At 36.9% G+C, this 22746-nt stretch overlaps 1 protein-coding gene across 4 annotated transcripts in view; it reads right to left on the reverse strand.

The window, feature by feature from the left end:
* znf385c (zinc finger protein 385C) overlaps positions 1-22746 on the reverse strand; it is a 153914-nt gene that overhangs the window by 73931 nt on the left and 57237 nt on the right. Inside the window, exon 1 of one of the 4 annotated variants that reach the window (XM_007256263.4) lies at positions 8382-8786. The exons of the other annotated variants lie outside the window; for them this stretch is intronic. Coding sequence (XP_007256325.3) covers positions 8382-8391 — 10 coding nt within the window. The 5' untranslated portion in view covers positions 8392-8786. Of the gene's footprint in view, positions 1-8381; positions 8787-22746 lie in introns of those variants that run through there. 4 annotated transcript variants of the gene reach the window in all.

Consider the following 22746-nt stretch of genomic DNA (forward strand, 5'->3'; position numbering starts at 1 on the left):
AAAAGAACAGATCAGATACTAGGGGTGGGCGATATGGCCCTAAATAAATATCACTTATTAATTTATTTCAGGGTGTTTTTGCCATAGCGATATTCTTCTTTGGATATGACAGCTATTACAATTAATTAAAACGAATTAATTTTATAAAATATCTAAACATTTTTAAACAATTTTGTTTTGTTTGTAAACAGTAACTTGCTAAGGATTGTGTTTATGAAAAAAAATAAAATATATCAATATATCAGCAACCCAATGTCTGGCAAATATTCAATGTTTTGCCAGTCTGCCATTTTAAATAAAAAGAAAGTGTTCTTAATGATTTGCCTGGTTAAATAAAGAATGAAAAAAAAGGAAATCAACCACAAAACTAAAGTGCAGCATATTTAGTAGAAGTAGATACAGTAAACAGCTAAATGAATTGATATATCTAAATTTATGTCATCTATATGAATTTCTAAAAATAAACTGCATTCAAGAATATTGCAATATCACAATATGGAGGTTTTCTTTTTAACGTTTCAGTATTTTTGGTAATATTATTGCATATGATATTTTATGGCACATCCCTATCAGTTACCAGGATAGATAAATAATTTAATAAATGTTAAACTTTCAGTCTAATGATTACAAAACTGCTGTGAATCAATCCAGAGAAAGAAGCTGGTTAACAATAATCTACCTTAGTTAGCCTGACATTTAGCTAACAGTTGATAAGAATCATTTCTCCACCAGTCATTGATTCTTTCATCATGTCTGCAGTGCTGCCTGGTTAAGCTAAATGTTTCTATCTATATATTTTTTTAAACATATTTAAACATATATATTTAGGAACTTCTTAATGATGTTTTTAAATAATTGAAGCATTTCAATTATTCATTTAGCTTATTTAATAATAATAATCTCAAGTTATTTAAATGTGGCCAAGAATTTCCTTTCCACTTGGGATAACCACCTTTTTAAAAAGAAAATCACTATTTTGGATATTTTTGCACACAGATGGAGACCTATTGTACATCAGGGCAGACATATATCAGCCAATCAAACAGCGGTTTAGCCCCGCCCACTGCATTGGAAGATAAACATGAAGTAAAGCATTGAAGCATCCCTGCTAATGAAGCAAAGAACACTGTGTTTATGAGTTTAGAAATGCTTAGAGTTGATTGTGAAAAAAAAAGTTATATAAAAGTTACATGGAATAAAAATAACAGTTTTTAACAAATCATTCCACTAGTGAACATAAAAAATACAAGTAATTAATTAATTTGTTTGTTTATTTGTTTATTTGCTTGCTGTATCTTATTGTTGAGTGCATTACATGCCAGAAAAATGCATTATTATGTTTTCTACTGCATTATTATGTTTTTTTTTGTCTGAAAAGGTTAAAGAGTGATTTAAGTGACACAATATGATTTCTAAGTAGACAGAACTCTTATAAAAAACTATACATATTAAGTAAATATTAAATATATTTTTTCTTAAGTTATGAGGACCAAACAGCACAGTATTCTGATGATGACCCCTTTAGACCCTGTAACCATATCCAAGTCACACACACTACACACTAAGAAAAAAAATAAGTACAGATTTGTACTTAAAAGAGTACAAAGCTTGTCGCTGGGGCTGTACCTTTTATTGAGTACTTATAACTGAATCATCAACTGAATATGTGTCAAGAACTTGATGATCCAAAATGATCTGTCTTTCAAATAAAAAATGTATAATTAAAATATATATTGTTTATTAGTACAGTGATGCAGAATACTGAATGTACCTTTTGTCTGGTTAAATGGTACAAATCTGTACTTATTGCTGTTAGGAATTATTTTGTATTTCAGAGGGAACACATCTGACCATGTAAAGACCAATATTGTACCTTTGAGGGTACAATTATGAAGAGTGTACCTGTAAGTACAAGAAAGTACTTATAACATACCTTTGTTTGTTGTACCTTTGAGTGTACACTAATCCAGACAACACCTGTCTCTGATATTAACAACATTCATACAGCAGATACTCTACAGCTGATGCTGATGATTTCTACTGCTGTCATCCTGCATCACTAATCTGCTCCCTACTCAACACTCCCACATACCTTCAGTAACAGAAAAGACCACTGCCCATTTAAACAGCCGTATTATACAATTTTCTCTTTTTTCTCATGTTTTCTGAGGCCCAGTCGTGATGTCTCGGTGGGATTATGTATGACACATTATGATGACAAATGTATTGGAACACCTACACATCACACCTACAGGACTACATGACATCTTATTCTAAATCCATAGGCATTAATGTGGAGCACTGAAGCACTTTTAAAGCACACTTTTATTTTACAGTATTATCACTCACAGCTGATGTTGGATATCTTAAGCCCTATCTGAACGGGATTAATTTTCAGAGGGCCCTGCGGTAATTTTTGGGGGGTGTCCTCTATGTTTTTATTCCTGTCCAGAAAAACCATGTATGCATTTATTAAAATTACAGGCTGAATTATCTACTGTTTTTTTTCGCTGAACTCCTTGGTCCTCCAGTCATTTTTATTTCCGACTAGGCGCACATCTCTGAGTTTCATCTCTGAGTTTAATAAAATAGCTACTTGTCCACTGTCACGCACCGATATTACACTTTAGGCACGCATTTCCACGGAGATCCATGTAAACACAGCAGCGAGTGGAAATAAAGGAGCTACTGAACTACTGAACGCAATGCCATGTGACCGAGAAAGCCAAAAAAAAACCTCAGTGGTCCTCCTGTTTTTTCAATTGCAGTCCGGAGTGTGAAATTTTTTTTACAGACGTCCCCCCCCCCCAAAAAATAATTCTGTCCGGATAGGGCTTTAGGGGGAAAAAAACTGGACTGATGTGTTGTAATTGGCCCGTGACATTATTTATGCATAATGGGCGTGTCTCCCCCCCATTTAACTCACTTTTAAAAACATATTTAAACATATATTATTGGAATGTCTTAAAGATGTTTTTTTTAAATAATTAAAGTATTTAAATTATTCATTTAGCCTATTTCATTAAAAAACAAGCTATTTATATGTTGCCAAGAATTTACTATGCACTTTGTCATATTGGGATAACTTTTGACATCAGTGGAACTGCAATCTTCAAACAGTTTTATTTTCAAGACACTGAAACCATGTGCCGATGATTAATTAATAATATTAATTTAACTTAACATTTCTAATATTGTCTCTATACTTGATTATATGTTTTATTAGAAAGCCAAAATGTATCTTTAAAGCAAAACAAAAGGTAATAATGAGCCTGTGTTCATCAGTATGGAGTCTTGCCTACCAGGGCTACCTTCCCTTGGGTATTTATTGATGTCACATCTTTTGCCTGTTTTCTGTCTTTTCTCATGTCTGTTATTCTCACGTGTCCCGGCTTCTCTGTGTTTCTTCCCTGGTGTTTTTCCACTCACCTGTGTCCATGTGTAGCTCCGCCCCTCGTTAGTCAGTCCCCAGGTGTTACCTGTTCTCTTTCCCGCCTTGTGTGTGTATTTAAGCGTCTCTGTCAGTAGTGTTTTTGTCGGTTCTTGTGCGTTTTCACGTCTGTCACGGCTGTGTTAATCCCGTCTGTTAGTTGGTCTCCGTGTGTCTGAGTTTCTGTTTGGTTAATGTTTTGTTTTCTGTTTTTTCAATAAATATTACTTGCATTAGCGTCCACTCTCCTCGTCCCGTCCTTCAACACAGCGTTACAATTGACAGCTAAAGACCCCAAACATTTATATTACATTTGGTCACTGAAAAAAATAATTACATTATTAAAATGTGTTAATTTATTATATAAAACTTACTCTAAAGCTGTTATATTCTGTAATTTAGTCACAGTAAGTTACTTTTCTTATAATTATTACTTATATAATAGTACTATGCTGTAATCCTTCTCCAGCGTGATTTTTTTACTGTAAAATTTACAAGACCCCCATTTTTTTCACGAATGTAAGTAAAGGTTGACTGCATGGCTAAGCGCTGGATTTTACACACCTTTATTAACGTGACTTAATAATAAATACCTGAATTCAATGTTTAAGAAGTGTATTTCCTTCATGTTCACATTATTATTTATCCAGCATCTTTATCCCTTACAATAAAACAAGCCTGTACCTTTAAGACCTATATATATTTAGGAAAACTAATTCTGCTTTAATTGGCTGACAACAAAAACGCATGAGGATGAAAAGGTGCAAATAAGTAAATGAGCTGATTTTGCCATTCAAATGAGGTTAGGTTTTTTTTACAGCTTCCTGTGCATGATTTATTTTTCTTTTAATATTTCATTAGTAATGAAAATTCAGTTTTCCATGATATAAGCCCTTTCAATACAGCTCCAGAAAAAAAAATAAGAGACCACTTAATAGTGATGAGTTTCTTTGATTTTACCAAATAGAAAACCTCTGGAATATAATCAGAGGAAGATGGATGATCACAAGCCATAAAACCAAGCTGAACTGCTTGGATTTTTGTTGCCCAAAAGTTATCCAAAAGCAGTGTGTAAGACTGGTGGAGGAGAAAATTCCAGGATGCATGAAAACTGTGATTAAAAAACATCAACAATATTGATTTCTGAACACTTAAAACCTTATGAATATGAACTTGTTTCCTTTGCAATATTTAAGGTCTAAAAGCTCTGTATCTTTTTTGTTATTTCAGCCATTTCTATTTCCATATTTTTATTTTGAATTTGGGAGAAATATTGTTTGTATTTTACAGAATAAAATAACAATGTTAAATATTCTCAAACATAAACCAATAAATAGTAAAATCAGATAAACTGATTCAGAAACTGAAGTAGTCTTTTACATTTTTCCAGAGCTGTATAAACTGGCTTTTGAGCTTGGATGATGTCACTATGCACCAGCAGGTGGGGCAAAGCATTATTACCTAATAACATCCCCCTCCCACCACTCCCACCATTACCCCCACCTATTAATGAATAATACACTCAAATTGCTCTCACCTGGTACCAAACACACACACACACACCAGTATGAAGAGTGCTTAAATTCATGTGTCCAACAAAGGAGAACATAATACACCCTGCTCTCTCTACCCCTCTGTCTCTTTCATACACACACACCAAAACACACACACACACACACACACACAAGCATGAAAAACGTGTATCGCTATCTCAATTTATATGCACGAACATTGAAATACAAAAGGTACATTTCTAATTTTTTAACACACAAATACACAATGTATATTTGTATATTTATAGACACACCCCTCCACCCACACACACACTTTGAAACACAATGAAATTTATTCTTCAATATTTCAGTGGCTATAAACACCACAAAATGCACCGTAATGTACATTTTCATATTTCAGTGAATACACACACTGAAATTTGCAGTATGTTTTATATGAACACCCCCACACACACCAATTTTCACAAGGTATAGTTACACACCCTTACACACAAGCATTCAAACACACACACACACACATACACACTGCATCATGACTACACAAACAATGAAACCGTTTTACCCCAGAATCTTTATACAAAGAGTGTGTGTCTATATGTGTGTGTGTGTGTCTTTGTAAATGTGTGCACAAGCTGGTGCAGTGCTGTTCACACAGCCCCTTCGCCGCATTATGACCCCAGAAAGACCACCTTCCTGTTCCATTTTGTGGGACAAGACTCAAAAACAAGCATACGAGTGTGTGTGTGTGTGTGTGTGTGTGTTTTGGTGTTTTTGATTTTCGAATCTATGACGAATCTATGAATCTAAGACAACAGAACACACTGCATATATATATATATATATATATATATATATATATATATATATATATATACTACACAGACATATTACACGGATAACACACACACACACCTTTCCAATGTTTAACACAGATATTCAGGAACGTTCTGGAAAATTACGGAAAATTTGTAATGTGTTTGAGTCGGAATCTGCTCGTATTGCCTGTATTCTATGAATCCTGTCTGCAGTATATAATCACTGCAGTCTCCTGCTCTGCAGTGCTTAACACACACTCCGCTCAGACCCAAAAAAGACCATTATACTGTTATTACAGTTATTATTCTTATTATATCTATTGTTATATATATTATTATAAAGGCTATAATTATATCTATTATTATATAGGTTATTATTATTTCCATTATTCTGGATGATACGTGTTCTAATAACCATTCCGTTTAATTTAGCTAAAATGTTCTACTCTTGTCAGTAAAATACTGATATATATATAAGCTACAAATATTAATATTAACCAGTTCCAGCTGCAGGTATAATCAGTGCAATTATTTACCCCATTAACATTCAGGAAGGTCAACAAGGAGAACCAGGATGTGAAGACTAGGGCCTGGCCTGATTTCAAATCAGTATAAATAGTACAGTGGCACTGCAGAGCAGCAGAGGACTGTATATATATTTATTAATAAGCTTCAAATATTTCCAGATATTTAACACATTTGACATGCGATATATCTAATATTCATCTTTTATTTATTTCCCTCTTCTAATTCTAATACTTATTCTGATTAAATTTGAAACAAACAAAAAAAAAAGAACCAAAAAAACCCTTTTACACTGCACCTAATAATTGTGTGGGTGTGCGTGTGTTTGTGTGTGTGTGTGTGTGTGTGTGTGTAGGCTGTGACCTCTGTGTTGCTGAGAGTGTGAGGACAGAGGTATCTGACGGTCAGAGAGGAGAGAGAAACGAGGGGTTGAGGAAACGAACACGAGTGTAATTAACACACTATACTAACCCTGCAGTGTCCTCCTCCACCAAGATACACACACACACACAGACAGACACACACACACACATTTTCCAACCTTACTGCCAATTTACCCCAATAACCCCCACTACAGCTAAAAACACTGCATCCACCACAACCATCACCACCACTGCGACAAAACACCTTTACTGCCCTTCACACACACACCCTTATTTATTCTCCATTTCTGTTCACTTATATTATATACTATATAATATACATTCATTGACCCACAAATAAAAAAGGAAATCTACATTACCATTACTATGTTATGTTTTTTCATATATTATTAATATTTGTTCAATACATTTTTGTTTTCTCTCTATATAAGTATAATTAGAATAGTGTCTACAGTAGAAGACAAAAATGTTTTGAATGAATTAACACTGAAAAGTCAATTCATTCAGAATTACAAACAGTGTACAATAAAAAAAAAAACATATTTTTACATTAATATATCAATGTAACATTTTTGTTGTTTTTATATTAAGATAGGCCTATGTTTTTTTAAGATTATCTAAAACATTCACACAGTATGTGTGTGCATAGTTATATTACATTCTAAATAAATACTTTTTTAACCATTTTTATTTTTTTAATTTGCTAGTTCACTTTTTTATTTTTATTTTTGTATTTGTATAAAATATTTAATATATCTATATAGATTTATTTTATAACAAACTATTTATGTACACAAATATTTTAATCTTTTTTTAATTCTCTCATATTTCTTATATACAGATGTATGTATATTTGTATTAGTACATTTAAAACAAATCTAATGTTTTATTTTAGATATATGTTTTATTGAAATATTAGTTGTTTATATATGTTCTCTTTTATATTCTGTCTATCTATCTATCTATCTATCTAAAAAACAATATCTACAATTTTTTACATCTATTTTTTCAATGGATAAATCGAATAATAAATATATGTATATAAATCTAAAACGACTAAATCAAACACTGCCCATTTCATTGTTTTTGGTGTGTGTTAAATACAGTTTTCCACACAGGTATTAAAATACAAAATAAATAAATACAGACATTTATTTTCTTTTTAATAGAAGATTCATATATATTATTATTAATAAAATAAAGCCTGTTTTTAGGTCTGCAGGTACAGCCCCCCGACAGCAGCTGTTCAGCTGTGTCTGATCTGAAGGACATTATTACAGTGCTAAGGGGCAGCGGGACCCCCAGCAGAAGGGGGGGTAAGAAAAACCGGTCAAAACACTATGAAAAAAGGTAATTTTTTAACATCAGCCAGGCTTACAACTTTTCAAATTACAGCACATCAAGCTGCGCGTGCCTCTCTGCCTCTCCGCGTGTCGGAGCGCGCGCTGTGCCGGTGTCGGAGCGCGCGCACCTCGCGCAAAATCCGTGCGCCACCCACTCGCGCAATACCAAGCACACACTACTGCACGCGGGAACGCGCACCAATCAGTATGCACGCATAACAGTGCAGAACAAAAATAGAAATAAAATAAAAAAGCACACATTTATTAACACATCGCAACGTGAAACACGCCCGCACGCGCCCGCACACTCACACGCTCTTACACACTCACACGCCGAAACAAGGAGACGCGCTCGTGCGCTCGTGCCTTACCGATCAGCATGTCCGCAGAGTGTCCAGACCCAGTCCGAGTTTCTCCAAAAAAAACCCTCACTCTCTCTCTCTCTCACACACACACTGATCCAGCAACAGTCTCTCTCTCTCTTTCTCTTTCTCTTTCTATCTCTCTTGCGCGCGCTCTCTCTCTCCTATCTCTCTCTGCGCAAAAGAAGCGCCACAGTCGCTCCGCACGCTCGAGCGCGCTGCCCCGCCGCCGAGGAAGAGGAGGAGGAGGAGAGAGAGAAAAAAAGGAGGTAGAGGGAGAGAAAGTGAGAGAGAGTGGTGGGGAAGAGAGAAAGAGGACGGGCTGAGAAAGAGAGATAAAAAAGAGAGAGGAAGGGGAGAAAAAAGAGAGAGGGGTTGAGAAAGAGGAATAAAACAGAGAGATGGGGAGAGAAACAGAGGGGGTAGGAGAAAAAGACCGAGATAGAGAGAGGTGGGGTTAAGAAAGAGAGAGAAAACAGAGAAAGGTTTTGAGAAAGAACGAAAAGGAGGGATTGCAAAAGAAAAATGGGTATGAGAATGAGAAACACAGGGAGAGGAGAGAAAATGAGAAAAATGTATTAAGAAAAAGACAAGTCTGGAAGGGATGGAGATGAAAGCTGAGAAGAGAAGAGAAAAGAGTGGGATTGAGAGAGTAGGCGAGACTGAGAGACGAAGAGAAAAAGAATAAGAGAGAAAAAAGAGAGAGAAAGAGAGAAAGACTAAGCAAGTAAAAGATAAAACTGAGAGATTAAGAAAGAAAGAGATAAAACTGGGATAGGGAGAAAAGAGATTGAGAAAAAGAAAGATAAAACTGAGACAGGAGCTGAGAAGATAGAGAGGGATTGAGAAAGAGAGTAGGCGTGACTGAGAAAGACAGAGATGAAATTGAGTGACGGAGAGAGAAAGAATGAGAAAAAGAGATAAAACAGAGAGGTATAAAAGAGATTGAGAAAGAGAAAGAAAACCGAGAGAAGCAAAAAAAAAAAATCAACACAAAGAAAGAGGAGCAAATCCTCTCTCTTTCTCTGTTTTTCTCTCTCTTTCACAAGCCATTGCTCTCTTTCTCTCCTTCTCTTTCTTAGTTTAATTTCTCGCTCTTTCATAACCCCACCTCTCTCAGCTCTCTCTTTGCCTCTCAATCTCAGTTTTATCTCCCACTGTCTCTCTTTCTTTCTTTCTTTCTTTCTTTCTTTCTTTCTCTCTCTTCTTTCTGTTCTTTTTTCTCTCCCCTCTCTCCCTCCATTTAACCTGAATGGACGACCACAGATGGGAAAATTAGCTGGTTCTATTTTCTCTCTTCATGGTGCTTGATTTCAGCTAAATAATTGTGTGTGTGTGTGTGTGTGTGTGTGTTAGCGTGTGTGTGTGTGTGTGTGGAGGTAATAACAGCCAGGCTAAGCTGGGTCAGATGCAGCTCTTTCCTAATAATGACCGAGGCATCAGTAGGAGGACGTAAATCATGTGAAGTAAAAGATCAAAGCAGAAACATCATCTTCAGCTGCTCTTTTTTATATTCCTATCCTCTTTCTTTCATCCACCCATTTTTTCTGTGGTCCCTCCCTCCGCCATGCCTCTCCTACAGATGTACGCAATCTGGTCTAACCCTCGGCTCCATCATTCCTCTATCAGCCTGCACACGTGATTACAGGCAGGAAAACGGCCTCTCGCGTCCAGAAAACAGGCAGCAAAACCACCCTACTGATACCGGGGCTCTCTGATAATCCATCCATCCAACTAGCCATCCTTTTATCTATCTATTTATCTTCTTATACACTTCTTTCTGATCAAGGTCCCTAGAATTATTGGGTGCAAGGGAGAAATACCAGCTGGATGCCAGTCTGTAGCACACAGAAATCCATAAGTTACAAGTTTTTGAGTTTATTTAACATTTCCTGATACAGTGTAACCTGATTACTGGGAGTATATCATAGAACAAATTCAAGTCAAGTCAAGAGGCTTTTATTGTCTGAGTACAGGTACACAGTGTAGTGAAATTACGTTCCTCCAGAACCATGGTGCAACATGGAACAACAAACAATAAACAACATAAAGTGCAGGAGTGACGACAGTGCAATATAACTATAACACTAAATAACAATAAATACAAAAGACGAGACAACTTAAAAGACACGACAGTGCAGTACAGATACGGTGTAATAAAGAGTATAGTAAAGTGTATAGAGAGGATAAGGTGCAGAGATGTGTAACATACTGTAACATATAGAACATGTATAATCACAGCAATTACTGAGGTAGAGAGTTTATAGTTTTTGAGAGTGGCAGCAAATATTGCTGATAGAAATAAAGACATTTCAGTCTCTGAGTGTGTGTGTGGGTGTTCAGCCTTTGTGTGTAAATTGGGGGGGGGGGGCTTAGTTCAGTTTGTGTGAGTGTGTTGGGTGTGTGGGGTGGGATTCAGCTCTGTCTCTGTGTGTTGAGGAGTCTGACTGCATGGTGGATGAAGCTGTTGCAGAGTCTAGTAAATACGACACACAGTGGACCGCACAACGAATAGAAATGATTGTGACCGGTGACATCTGGCTAAAGTTGTCCATGCAAACAGAAAAGCGACTGGCAGAAAATCACATCCACATTAAATGCAGAAGGGCCCACACGCATACTTTGCAGGTTAGTGCACTGTTCTTTAGCTTCTATGGGACGTCGCAAAAGTCATGGGACACAATACTAGCTCCTGTCCCGTGATAAGTGGCATGGCAGTGTATTATCCACGTAATAAAAATATTATTAATTATTACAATTAGTAGATATAGCTAAGTTCACTTTTGGGAGGGGGAAGGAAACCATAACAGAAAGCAAACCACATGTAATCTATTAAATCACATATAAAATTTAGATTTTCTGATAAATCTGGTATTAATCCTCAAATCCTTTAGGTGTTTACAGGGTTATTTTTCATAGTCACTTAAAAATACTCTTTTAGTTTCAACTGAATTCAGTCTTTATGTCTTGCATTTAATCAAATAACTGTAGAAAACATTATAGTGGTTCTATTTCCTTCATTCTATAGTGAGGAAGCCAAAATATTCTCCATATTGTTGAATTTGCAGCCCAAGTCTGTGCAGATGAAACTAGAGGCGGAGCCAGGCAAGTCTATTCATTTGGTAGACCCGCCCCCTTCTCCTAGAGCAAGTATGTCTTAGCCTGTCTTCATTGAGCAAGTGTATTTTTCCACTGAAGCCCCGACACATTTCCACAAATTTACATTACTAAAAGCTCAGCTCTTCTTTCTGTTAAATTAACAAAATCCAGAACAATCTAGTTTAAACCCTCAGCATTCTACGGTAACAATTAGGGGAAGAAAAAATATATTTTAAACAGTATTTGGACTAGAGTTTTCTACTGCTGTCTACTTTGTAATACTAACAAATCCAGCACAACTGTCTACACTAAAGTAAGACAGTAAGAGTAGCTAGTAACTAATTAGATCACATTGGTTCCAATTTATAATAATAATATTAGGCTTCCTGCAAGACTGCAGCTTGAACAAAACTGTATAGAGTACCTGTTACAGCACATGATCAGTAACAGTGCCAGATCATGATAATACCGCCACCATGCTTAACAGTTACACAGGAGCAGTGTTCTTGGAATTGAATGTCTCAGCTTTACTCATCTAAAGCAGCATCAGCAGAAGATATTTTAAGTCATTTGTGTAAGATTGTAAGGGAAGGAGCCTCCATGAATCACATCAATAAGCCTGGGATGCACATGACCTTGTAGCTGGTTTACCTATTGCCCTACCTTGGAGCACTTTTGTTAGATATCGACAATGGCATGCTGGGAAAGCTTTAAAAAGTTTGGGAGAGTTATGTTGTAGGAAAAAAGGTTATACAAATGTTCAATACAAAAAATTCTCTTTACATGGTAGATTAGTAAAATAGTTTAATGGTGGAAAAATTAAGACATTTCGACATTTCAGCCAAATGTTTCCTTTTTTTATTTTGTCCAAACATGTTCATTTCAGAGCATTTCTAGGCATCTCTACACTCCAAAAAACACAGGTATGATATGAGTACTTTTTTGTACTCAAAGGTACACTCTTCATAATTGTACCCTCAAAGGTACAATATTGGTCTTTACAGGGTCAGATTTGTTTCCTCTGAAGTACAAAGTAATTCCTAACAGCAATAAGTACAGATTTGTACCATTTAAAAAGACAAAAGGTACATTCAGTATTCTGTATCAGTGTACTAATAAACAATATATATATTTAATTGCACATTTTTTATTTGAAAGCTAGACAATTGTGGATCATCAAGTTTTTGACACATATTCCGTTGATGTTAATGTTTATAATCTTTACAATCTTTACTGGAACAAAAACTATGGGCACAAAAAAGGACTTTCACTGAAAGGTACTTTTTTGTACCGTAATTTAAGGTCCAGCCCCAGCGACAAGCTTTGTACTCTTTTAAGTACAAATCTGTACTTATATTACGGCCAATCTCTAATATTCACCTTTTGCTATGGCTAAATAAATCTCACTCTAAATGTGTTGCTAAGGTCTCAGTATATTATAATTTTGTTTAAAGTTAACAGACATAATAAACCTGACCAATATTCTTACACAGACTGCATATTCATACATAAGGAAGAGTGTGTGTGTGTGTGTGTGTGTGTGAGTAGATTTGGCCTCGTGCAGCCTGCAGCTTGGGACACTGACACATGAGCAACGATAGCAGAGACAGCTGTGTCATCCTTCTGCCAGAGCACTTAGGGGTAGGGAAAAAGTTCTGGCAGGACGGTGGTTTATTATTGCCATTAACACACATAATAAGTGTGTTGATTACTGAAAAGGAAGCAAATCGGTCAGTTCTGGCTCTCACTTTGTTATTTCATACTTTATTTCTACAGAAAAATACCCCTGTCTCTCTTTTATAATTATTTATATATGTATGATTACTCTTTTGAAATAAGTACATTTTTGTGAAATGTTGCATTACATGCTGTTGACATGAATTAGTACTGTGTTCCATGATTTTTGCCATGATGATTTTGCCTTATGATCATTACCCTCCACTGTAAGTGGTAATGCCTTCTAAATTAATAAAACCTTAAAAAATTAATGCTCCATCCAACTCTGCTATACAACATACATTGCCTTGCCATGAGCACAATGGCCAGTGTTCAAACTCACTCACAAGATAACACCGCACAACGTGTACAGGTGTGGGTGTACAAAAGTAGTTCCTTGAGGTAACACTTCGGCCCAGTCCCACCCAAGCAACCAAAGAAACCCATAAATAAAAGTATATTTCTTGTTAAAAATACAATAGTCACTATATTACTATAGAAATGTGCAGTTCCAAAGTTTCATGGACATTCTCTTAATAACAAGCATAAAAACATTGCTAGTAGTTAATCTCAGTAGCTAGCTAGCTATCTAACTTTCCCGTCCCCCCTTTAAATGGTGCAACAGATGGCAGAGGCTGGAGCAATTTAAGGTGGAACAGAATTATAAAATAAAATCAAAGCTAATGAAAGCTAATTTCAGCCATCCATTAAAGAGGAATTAAGGAATGTACAATAATTACAATGAATTGCTGCACCACCTGCCTCTATTTAATACATCATACAATGTCCTAAAGTTTGCCACTTATGCAGCAGCTAGGTTGCTGAACTTTAGCTTTCCTTGCATTATATCAGCCCAGCCTGGGTTGGGACACAAAGATGGACAAAGGTTAGAAAAGACACAGAACAGGACCAGAACGTGACAAAGGTGACAAAATGTAAAAAAAAAGTTTACTTTTGCAAGCCACTGTATATATTTTTGTTCCATTGAAATTCTTGAAAACTCGAAAAGTAACCCCTGGCCTGAAATGCTAATCGCTAGACTTACTCCAGCGAGTTTTCCACACCACCCCAGCGAATCTCAGACATGGGACGCTAGCTCAGCGAGTCTGTCCACCCATAATTCAAGCCCTCCTTATGTATTCCACCATGAAGGTAATTAGGCCCAGTCCACTGGTACCCCACAGTGCAGTGAGGTGTGTGACAGGTGACTGACAGGTGGGGTTGTAGGTGATTTGCTCCAGCAGTAGCATTAAGAGTCTATTACAGTGGCGGTTAACTGCAGAGGGGAGGCGTTTAAGGGTCCATCATGACCTTGGCAGCAATTTGGCAGGAGCCTTTTTGAGTGCAAATGGAGGCAAATGAAGAGTCCTGCCAATCAACCTCACCGTTCAATATTAGGATGCCCATTATTTGGGCTGGGGGGGGTATGGACCTTCCCTTTTAGGATGGGTAAAAACAAAAAAAGCATTTACCTCTCCCTCCCCCTACACACACTATACACACACTTTTAGAGCTACCTTTATGCAAGCTTTCTAGAGAATGTATTAGTGCACTTAAATATCATGATAAGACTTAAATATCATGATAAGTATTATTTTTTATATTATTTTATTTATATTTGAACTCAAACTGGCTTTTTTAGTCTTATGTCTTTGCCAATAAAATGAGCCAACCACGGATTCCACTGATTTACTAATATGGCTTCTTATAAAGGATATATAAAGGACAGATATATTTTTATATAAAAAAAATCAGCCATAATATTGCAACCACCTGCCTGTTCTAGAGGGGTATCAGGACAGTAGCAGCATGTTCTTTACGTTTTGTTGTAGGCGGTGTGTTTTAAATGTTCTTAACCTAAAGTGGTGCTATGTAAAGTAGCAACCTGTGCAATGAACCAATTCCACAGGCAGCAACAGCCCAGAGCATTCAGAACACCCTCCACCATGCTTAACAGTAAATTGGTAGAGTGTTCTTTAGGTTTAATGCATCAGCTTTACTCCTCCAAATCCTCATCAGCAGATCTGCCAATCAACCTTGCTATTCTATTGTAAGTGGCCAATTATTAAGAGAATGCAGTTAAATATCATGACTATTTTTATTTTTACATTTAAATATAACTCAAATATTTTAATACTAACTCATTTTAAACGTTTTAAAACTTTAAATAACTAAACACCTTCAGACAGCCTGTAACTTGAGTTGATCTTTACCTTGTTATTTATTTTAATTATTTTATCTTTTTATTATCTATTTATTATGTTTTGTCATTAAGCCCTTTTATTTTATTTATTTATTAATTCATCATGTAATTTGTTTTGCTACTGCCTTTACTTTTGGCCTTTTACATTTTTATTTCACTTATTTTCTTCCTTTTATGTTTTATATATATATTTCTTCTTCTTCTTCTTCTTCTTCTTCTTCTTCTTATTATTATTATTATTATTATTATTATTATTATTATTATTATTAATATTATTTAATTTAGTTCCATCATTTACTTTTTTATAATTGTGGTTATTTTACTCCTTTATTTTTTTTTAATGTGTTTATATTTTATCATTCTACTTTGTTTTATTGCTCTACATTTTAGCCTGTTTGCATATCCTTTTATTTTTAATTATTTTATTTTTTCTTAATTAAATCTTACATTATTTGCTTGTTTTTATCATTTAAACTTAATTTTCAATCCCTTTAATTTTATGTAAACTTGGCTACATTGAAAATGAGGGTTACCCTCAATGTATTTACCGAGTAAAAATAAAGGTTGATTGATTGATTGATTGATTGATTAATTGATTATTTAACTGGCTGTTTTAGTCCTTCATATATTTTAGATGTTTGGGCCCAAACCAGCCAACCAAAGATTCCATGGATTTACTAATATGGCTTTGTTGTTTCTTATAAAGGCGAAAAACACATTTATATACAATAATCAGCCTTAAGATTGCAACCAGCTGCCTGTTCTGGGGGGGGGGTATCAGGTGGGGTATCAGACTTTAGCAGTATTTCCTTTACGTTCTATTGTTAGTCATTTGTGTTTTAAATGTTCTTAATTTACCTAAAGTATTCATTTAAAGTAGTAATTTGTGCAAGCAATGTACCAGTTTCACTGGCAGCAACAGCCCCAGAGCACGCAGATCACCCTCCACCATGCTTAACAGTATAGTGGTACAGTGGTCTTTATGTTAGATGCCTCACCTTTACTCCTCTAAATCATCATTAGAATTTCCTTTTAGTTGTGAGGCTGGACATTCATAGATCATGTTAATGAGCCTTGGGTATCATTGACCTTATCATCAGTTCACTGGTTGTCCTTCCTTGAAACTAAGTACCTTGTAGTAGCTACTGCATATTGGAAACACTTTTCAGGACCTTCCTGTTGTGCTTTTGGAGAATCTCTGATGCTCCCAGTGATCTAGGCATCACATTTTGCCCTTATGCATGTACAAGCTAGTTCATGTGTACTGTCACTGTGATAGAAGCTCAAGAATCTTTATTTAAATGTACTGACATCTCTCTCATCTTCTGACTTGCCACAGGCAGTAGGTACAGATCCCTCAGTCAGACAAAGTCTGCTGGCTAATCCTGCTGTGCACTGTCTAATGTGACTTTCTTAACCAATATAAACAAAATGCAGTTTCTTTAACTGATCTAGTAGGTGGGGCTCTGATTTTTTTTTGTTTACAGGGGCAGATTAAGGCCAAGTCATCTACTCAATTTAATGCAGTGGAGATGACGAAACGTAAATGAATAAATCGTAAAAAGTTCCAATTAATGAATGCGTGTTTATGCTGCTGACCATAGCTGCCCATTAAAGACCGCCTGTTCGTCTTCAGTGAGCAAATGGCAGAGTCATCGATGTGCACATAAATATAATTGATGAAGCACTCTGTGATAATATGCATGCTGTAATATCCAGCCTGATCAAAATCGTTTGCAATCATGGGCTGTGCATTCTGAGCAGGGTTCAACGTACAGGAGTTATGATTACACATGTCGTGATATACTGTGATGCCGTAAGCAAGGTGATATATTGCAATTTGTTTGAATCAACTGTCATAGTTAAAGACACCATATGCTTTTTAAGCTGCAGAAAAAGCATGAGCTCTCCTTACACACTTACACTGCACACCTACTGCTTCATTCAGTCAATCCTGTGGAAGGTATGCAATGAAAAAAAGTCACAGACCAGCAGTTTTAAGGTTCATCAACCATCAGACTGGTGAAATACTGATAATGTCAATCATGGCTTGAATGCCGCAGCCTAAGTATTGTTTAAGTATTAGTGCTGATCACGTGCTTCCCTTCATGACCACAATGTCTTCCAACAGCTAATTTTAGCCTGACAAAAAGCTAAAGTCCTCTTACAATGATTTTAGTGAAACTAAGTAAGTGATCTAAACAATCCCATCAACACACTACTAAACCTTGTAGAAAGCCTTCCCAGAAGACAAGAAGCTTTTATAGATGCAAAGGGTTGGTCAACATCTTCAACACATACAGACATATACATAAACAATACTGTGATTTCTAGAAAGGGGACATTTTTGTGACCAATCAGACTAAGAGAAAAGGGGGAAGAGCCACGGCTGTGAAAGATGAGTGGAAAATCCGACAACAAAGAGACTTACAGCCACCAGCTATAGCAGCCTACACTACTGGCAAACACAAAGAGAGAGGCGAGTGAGAGAGAGAGAAAGAGAGCGAGAGAGAGTGAGAAAGAAGAAAGAGAATGTTGCATGAATATTTAGGCTAAGTGAAAAAAATGGAGTTCGAGTCTGTGGCACCTGTAGGGATAAAAAGCAGCAAAAACACACAGTCATAAACGAGAGGAGAAATGCAGAGAGACCTAAAAAGTAAGAATGATCTTTAATTCTTCCTCTTAAATATTATTTTATTATTGGTTATTGTATATACTGGTCTAAATCTTGACTCTGACTCCATATGTTCTGGTCTTGATATTTCCTTGTACTAAATATGTTCTAGTCTCAAGCTTGACTTGTACTCCATATATATTTGTCCCAATCATGACCTAAACTTGATGTGTCTTGGTTTCATTATTGACTTGTTTTGGTCTTGACTTATACTTGATATGTCGTGGTCTTAATCTTGATGTGGACTTAATGTGTCCTGAATTTTATTTGGATTTTTGGTTTTGGCTTGGCTCAATCTTGACTCAGACCTGAGGTATTTTGGGTTCAATCTTGACTCTAACTCAACTGTTTTGGTCTTTGGTCTTGATTCAGGCTCAATACTGTTTTTCTTATTCTTAACCTTGACTTAGAACTAATGTGTCCTGGATTTCATCCTGTCTCTGGCTCAATGTTTCTTGGTGTTTTTTTCATCATACTCTTTGTTCTGGTCTCATTCTTGACTTAGACTTGACGTGTCTTGGTTTTGTTATCGACTTGTTTTGGCCTTGACTAATACTTGATATGTCTCAATCTAGATGTGGACTTAATGTATCCTGATCTTGACTCTTGCTCAGCGATTCTTGGCTGGTCTTGGATTGACTCTGATTGTGTTCTGGTGTTAATCGTGGTTCAGATCTGAAGTATTCTGATTTGACTTGATGTATCCTGGGCTCAATGTTTTGATTCAATGTGTCTTGGCTTGATAGAGTATTCTGGTCTCAATCTTGGAACAGATTTATTGTTTTAGGGTCTCAAACTTGACTCAAACTAGATCTTGTCTCAGACTTGATGTATCCTGGATTTGATCTTGGCTCTGACTCAATGTGTTTTGGTCTTGGTCTTGACTCAGACTTGATGTATTCTGATCTCAATTTTGTCTCAGACTTGATGTATCCTGGATTTGGTCTAGACTCTTGACTCAAATTGTCTTGGTCTTGCTCTTGACTTAAACTTGATGTGTCCTGGTCTCAATCTTGACTCAGTCCTTATGTATTTTGGATTTGATCTTCCCTCTGGCTAAATGTTTCTCGTGCTTGACTCTTGACTCATTTTGTCCTGGTCTCAGTCTTGACTCAGAACTTAATGTATGCTGGATTTGATCTTGACTCTGACTCAATGTGTTTTGGCCTTGGTCTTGACTTAGGCTTGATGTGTCCTGGTCTAAATCTTGTCTCTAGGGCTGTCCCTAACGATTATTTTTTAAACGATTATTCTAACGATTATTTTTTTCGATTAGTCGACTAATCTATTCATTGAGAAACATATTTAAATAATTATTATTTTACGTTTTAAAGCAAACGATAAATTACTATATTTATATATAATAACAACAACAACAACAACAACACAAGCCTACTAAACCAAACCCCACACTTATAATCACTTACATGTACAGCACGTTGTTTAGATCTATAACGCTAAAAATGGATAAGCTCCCATACACCACAACCGTGTGTTGCACTGTTTTCTGTGACCGCTAGATTTTGTGACCACTGGCAAGTAGTTCTCAGCAGACCGGTGCACTGGCCGATTCGAAACGTGTTCGTTTCTAATATTTACCCCGACTGGCCAAAACGGTTCAGTTTAGGGCTGAGGGTAAGGTGTAGGTATAGAAAGCTTCCGTTTTGCCAATGAACGCTCATAACCGTGAGCACTGGTCACAAAATTCCGACGGTGACAGAATACGGTGTGACACCGCAGCGCCGACGGCGCTAGCTAAAATAACTTAAGGCAGCTAGCTTAGCTAAACACCTGAACTTATGAATAATGCTACTGTTTCTGGAAACTATATATATAAATATAAACCAAAAATGTATAATTTCTGCCTGTGGCAGGTTTAAAACCTTTGGTAGACAGCCTTAAGTCTTTTTAAGGACACCCGCGGAGACCCTGATGTAAACGGTAACTTACTGTGTGACCCTGTTGACATAGTGCTCCTGGATGTTTGCGCTTCAAGTGCTCCTTTTGCACATATGGCAGAGGACCACATTGTTGCCCTTTTGCGTGAAATGCTCCCAAACTTTAGATGCCCGCTGGCGTTTTTTTGTAGCTGGAGATTGCTCTCCGGAGTCCAAGCTCTCTAGAGCTTAGATTCTCTGCCCGAACCCGACATGACCCGAGGCCCGCCCGTAAATCCGACCCGGGCTCCAGAAAATAGTCCGAGATGTAGGCGTCTGTTTTTTAATTATATTTTTATTTAAAAAAAAAATAACGAAAATAACGAAAACTGAAAGTGAAACTAAACTAATTTATTTATAAGCGCTGTTTTCACTACCGCAGTTCTACAGCGGGGGTGTTGTGCCGATTCTGTCCGCGAAGCGGGAGTCAGATTCAGCAGAGAGTCGGATTCGGCACAAACGCGGCGGCACCTCGCGGTCCGCGGTGTCAGTTGTAAGCTCTCGCGCTAGCCGCAAAATACGGCAGAAAACACTGAGGGAGCTGCAGAATTATGAATGGGACTAGAATATGAGCACGAGGAGATCAAAGAGAACCTTCACCTGTGAGTAGCTCTCACCAGAACACGCAAATCTCTGTCTCTGTCTCTGTCTCTGTCTCTCTCTCTCTCTCTCTCTCTCTCTCTCTCTCTCTCTCTCTCGCACGTGAACTCCTCCGCGTTTGACCTGCAGAACTGTGTTTAGCTGTTTTTAAAAATTATTTTAATTAAATAATAGTTCTATGCTTCTATGTTACCGTGTTAATTAACATAATTCTGATCATATTTCGCTCATTAAAACAGCCCGAAAACAGCCAGTTGGAATTTTTGGGCCCGATCTAACCTCTAATGCTCTCCACAGGCGCCGCCATGTTTACGACGCGCCGACGCACGTTATGCAAATCGATGTATTTTTGTAATCGATGACGTCGATTATGTCGACGCGTCGCCCCAGCCCTACTTGTCTCCTTATGTATCCTGTATTTGAACTTGACTCTGACTCTATGTTTCTCGTGCTTGACTTTGACTCGTTTTGTCCTGGTCTCAATCTTGACTCAGTCTATATGTATCCTAGATTTGATCTTGTCTCTGACTCATTTGGTCCTGGTCTTAATCTTGACTCAGACTTGATGTATCCTGATCTCAATCTTGATTTCGAAACAGACATATAGTGTACAGGTATCAAACTTCATAAACAGAAATTTCTCTAACAGAGTCACACACACACAGTACAAGAAAGGTGCCACATGCTACAAACACACACACACACACACACACCGATTTTAGGCAACAAAGCTCTTGGCTGCTTCCTGTGCATCATTTCCTGCGCATGGTTGTCACTGACGATCAGAGCCGTGAAGAGATGAAATCCTGGAGGATCTGACAGAGCACACACACACACACACACACACACACACACACACACACACCACAAACACACACACACACACACACACACACACACACCACAAACACACACACACACACACACACACAACCATACATCTGTGCAAAATCTCACAAAGCATGACCAGCTACCATTCCACCATGGTTCACACACACACACACACACACACATTGTATCACACGTATTTGAGTCTTCCCTTAGGATGCTAACCTTTGTGAAATCTCACACACACATGACTGAACACTCCACCCTGAGAAACACACATACCGCTCACTGTGTCACGGCGATGAGTAGAGTCAGAAAGGGGAAAAGGTCACACTCACACACACACACACACACACACGCACACACACACACAGACACACACACACACACACACACAGGTCAGTCTGCCCAGATGCCTCAAGAGGAGTTTCACAGCCAGGATAGCTGAGCTATATGTCCAAATGTTTGTGGACACCCCTTTTAATGAACATATTTTCAGCTACTTTAAGCTGCTACCATTGCTGACACAAGTCCTTAACACACTGCTTAACAGGTCCTGCCAATAGAAAAGTACCCCCATTAAATAAGCATAAATACTTTACCAAATTGGCACCATATCTAATGCCATGTGTGGGCTATATATATAGGGGTATAAAGCTCAAAGCATTGAACAGTGGAGAGGCAGAACTGTGTTTTCTGGAATGATGGATGTTGCTCTATCCAATAAACATTTGGGATGAGTTGGGGAGTTGAGGATGAGGTGGGGTGGTGATCATCCAACATCTTAAACTTGTCTTTTGTGAATGCAATCAGATTCTTACAGCAACGACCCAAAATCGTGTGAAAAGCCCTCCTTGGACATCATTAACTGTATTTAATAAACTGTATTTAATACCCCTTAAATTTTGATAAGGAATGTTCAATAATAACATTATTGCTGGACACATTATTTTATCATGTATTGTAATGTTATAAGTATAGTATATGTATTTAAAACATACATACAGCTCTGGAAAAAAATAAGATACCCTTTTAGTTTCTGAATCAGTTTCTCTGATTTTGCAATTTATAGGTTTGAGTAAAATAAACATTGTTGTTTTATTCTATAAACTACAGGCAACATTTCTCATTTTGTCATTTAGAGCATTTATTTGCAGAAAAGTTTCAGACCTCAAATAATGCAAAGAAAACAAGTTCATATTTATAAACTTTTAACAGTTCAGAAATCAATATTTGGTGGAATAATCCTGGCCTTTAATCACAGTTTTCATGCATCTTGGCATGTTCTCCTCCACCAGTCTTACACACTGCTTTTGG

Source organism: Astyanax mexicanus, chromosome 19, assembly GCF_023375975.1.
Source record: "Astyanax mexicanus isolate ESR-SI-001 chromosome 19, AstMex3_surface, whole genome shotgun sequence".
Classification (NCBI taxonomy): Eukaryota; Metazoa; Chordata; class Actinopteri; order Characiformes; family Acestrorhamphidae; genus Astyanax; species Astyanax mexicanus.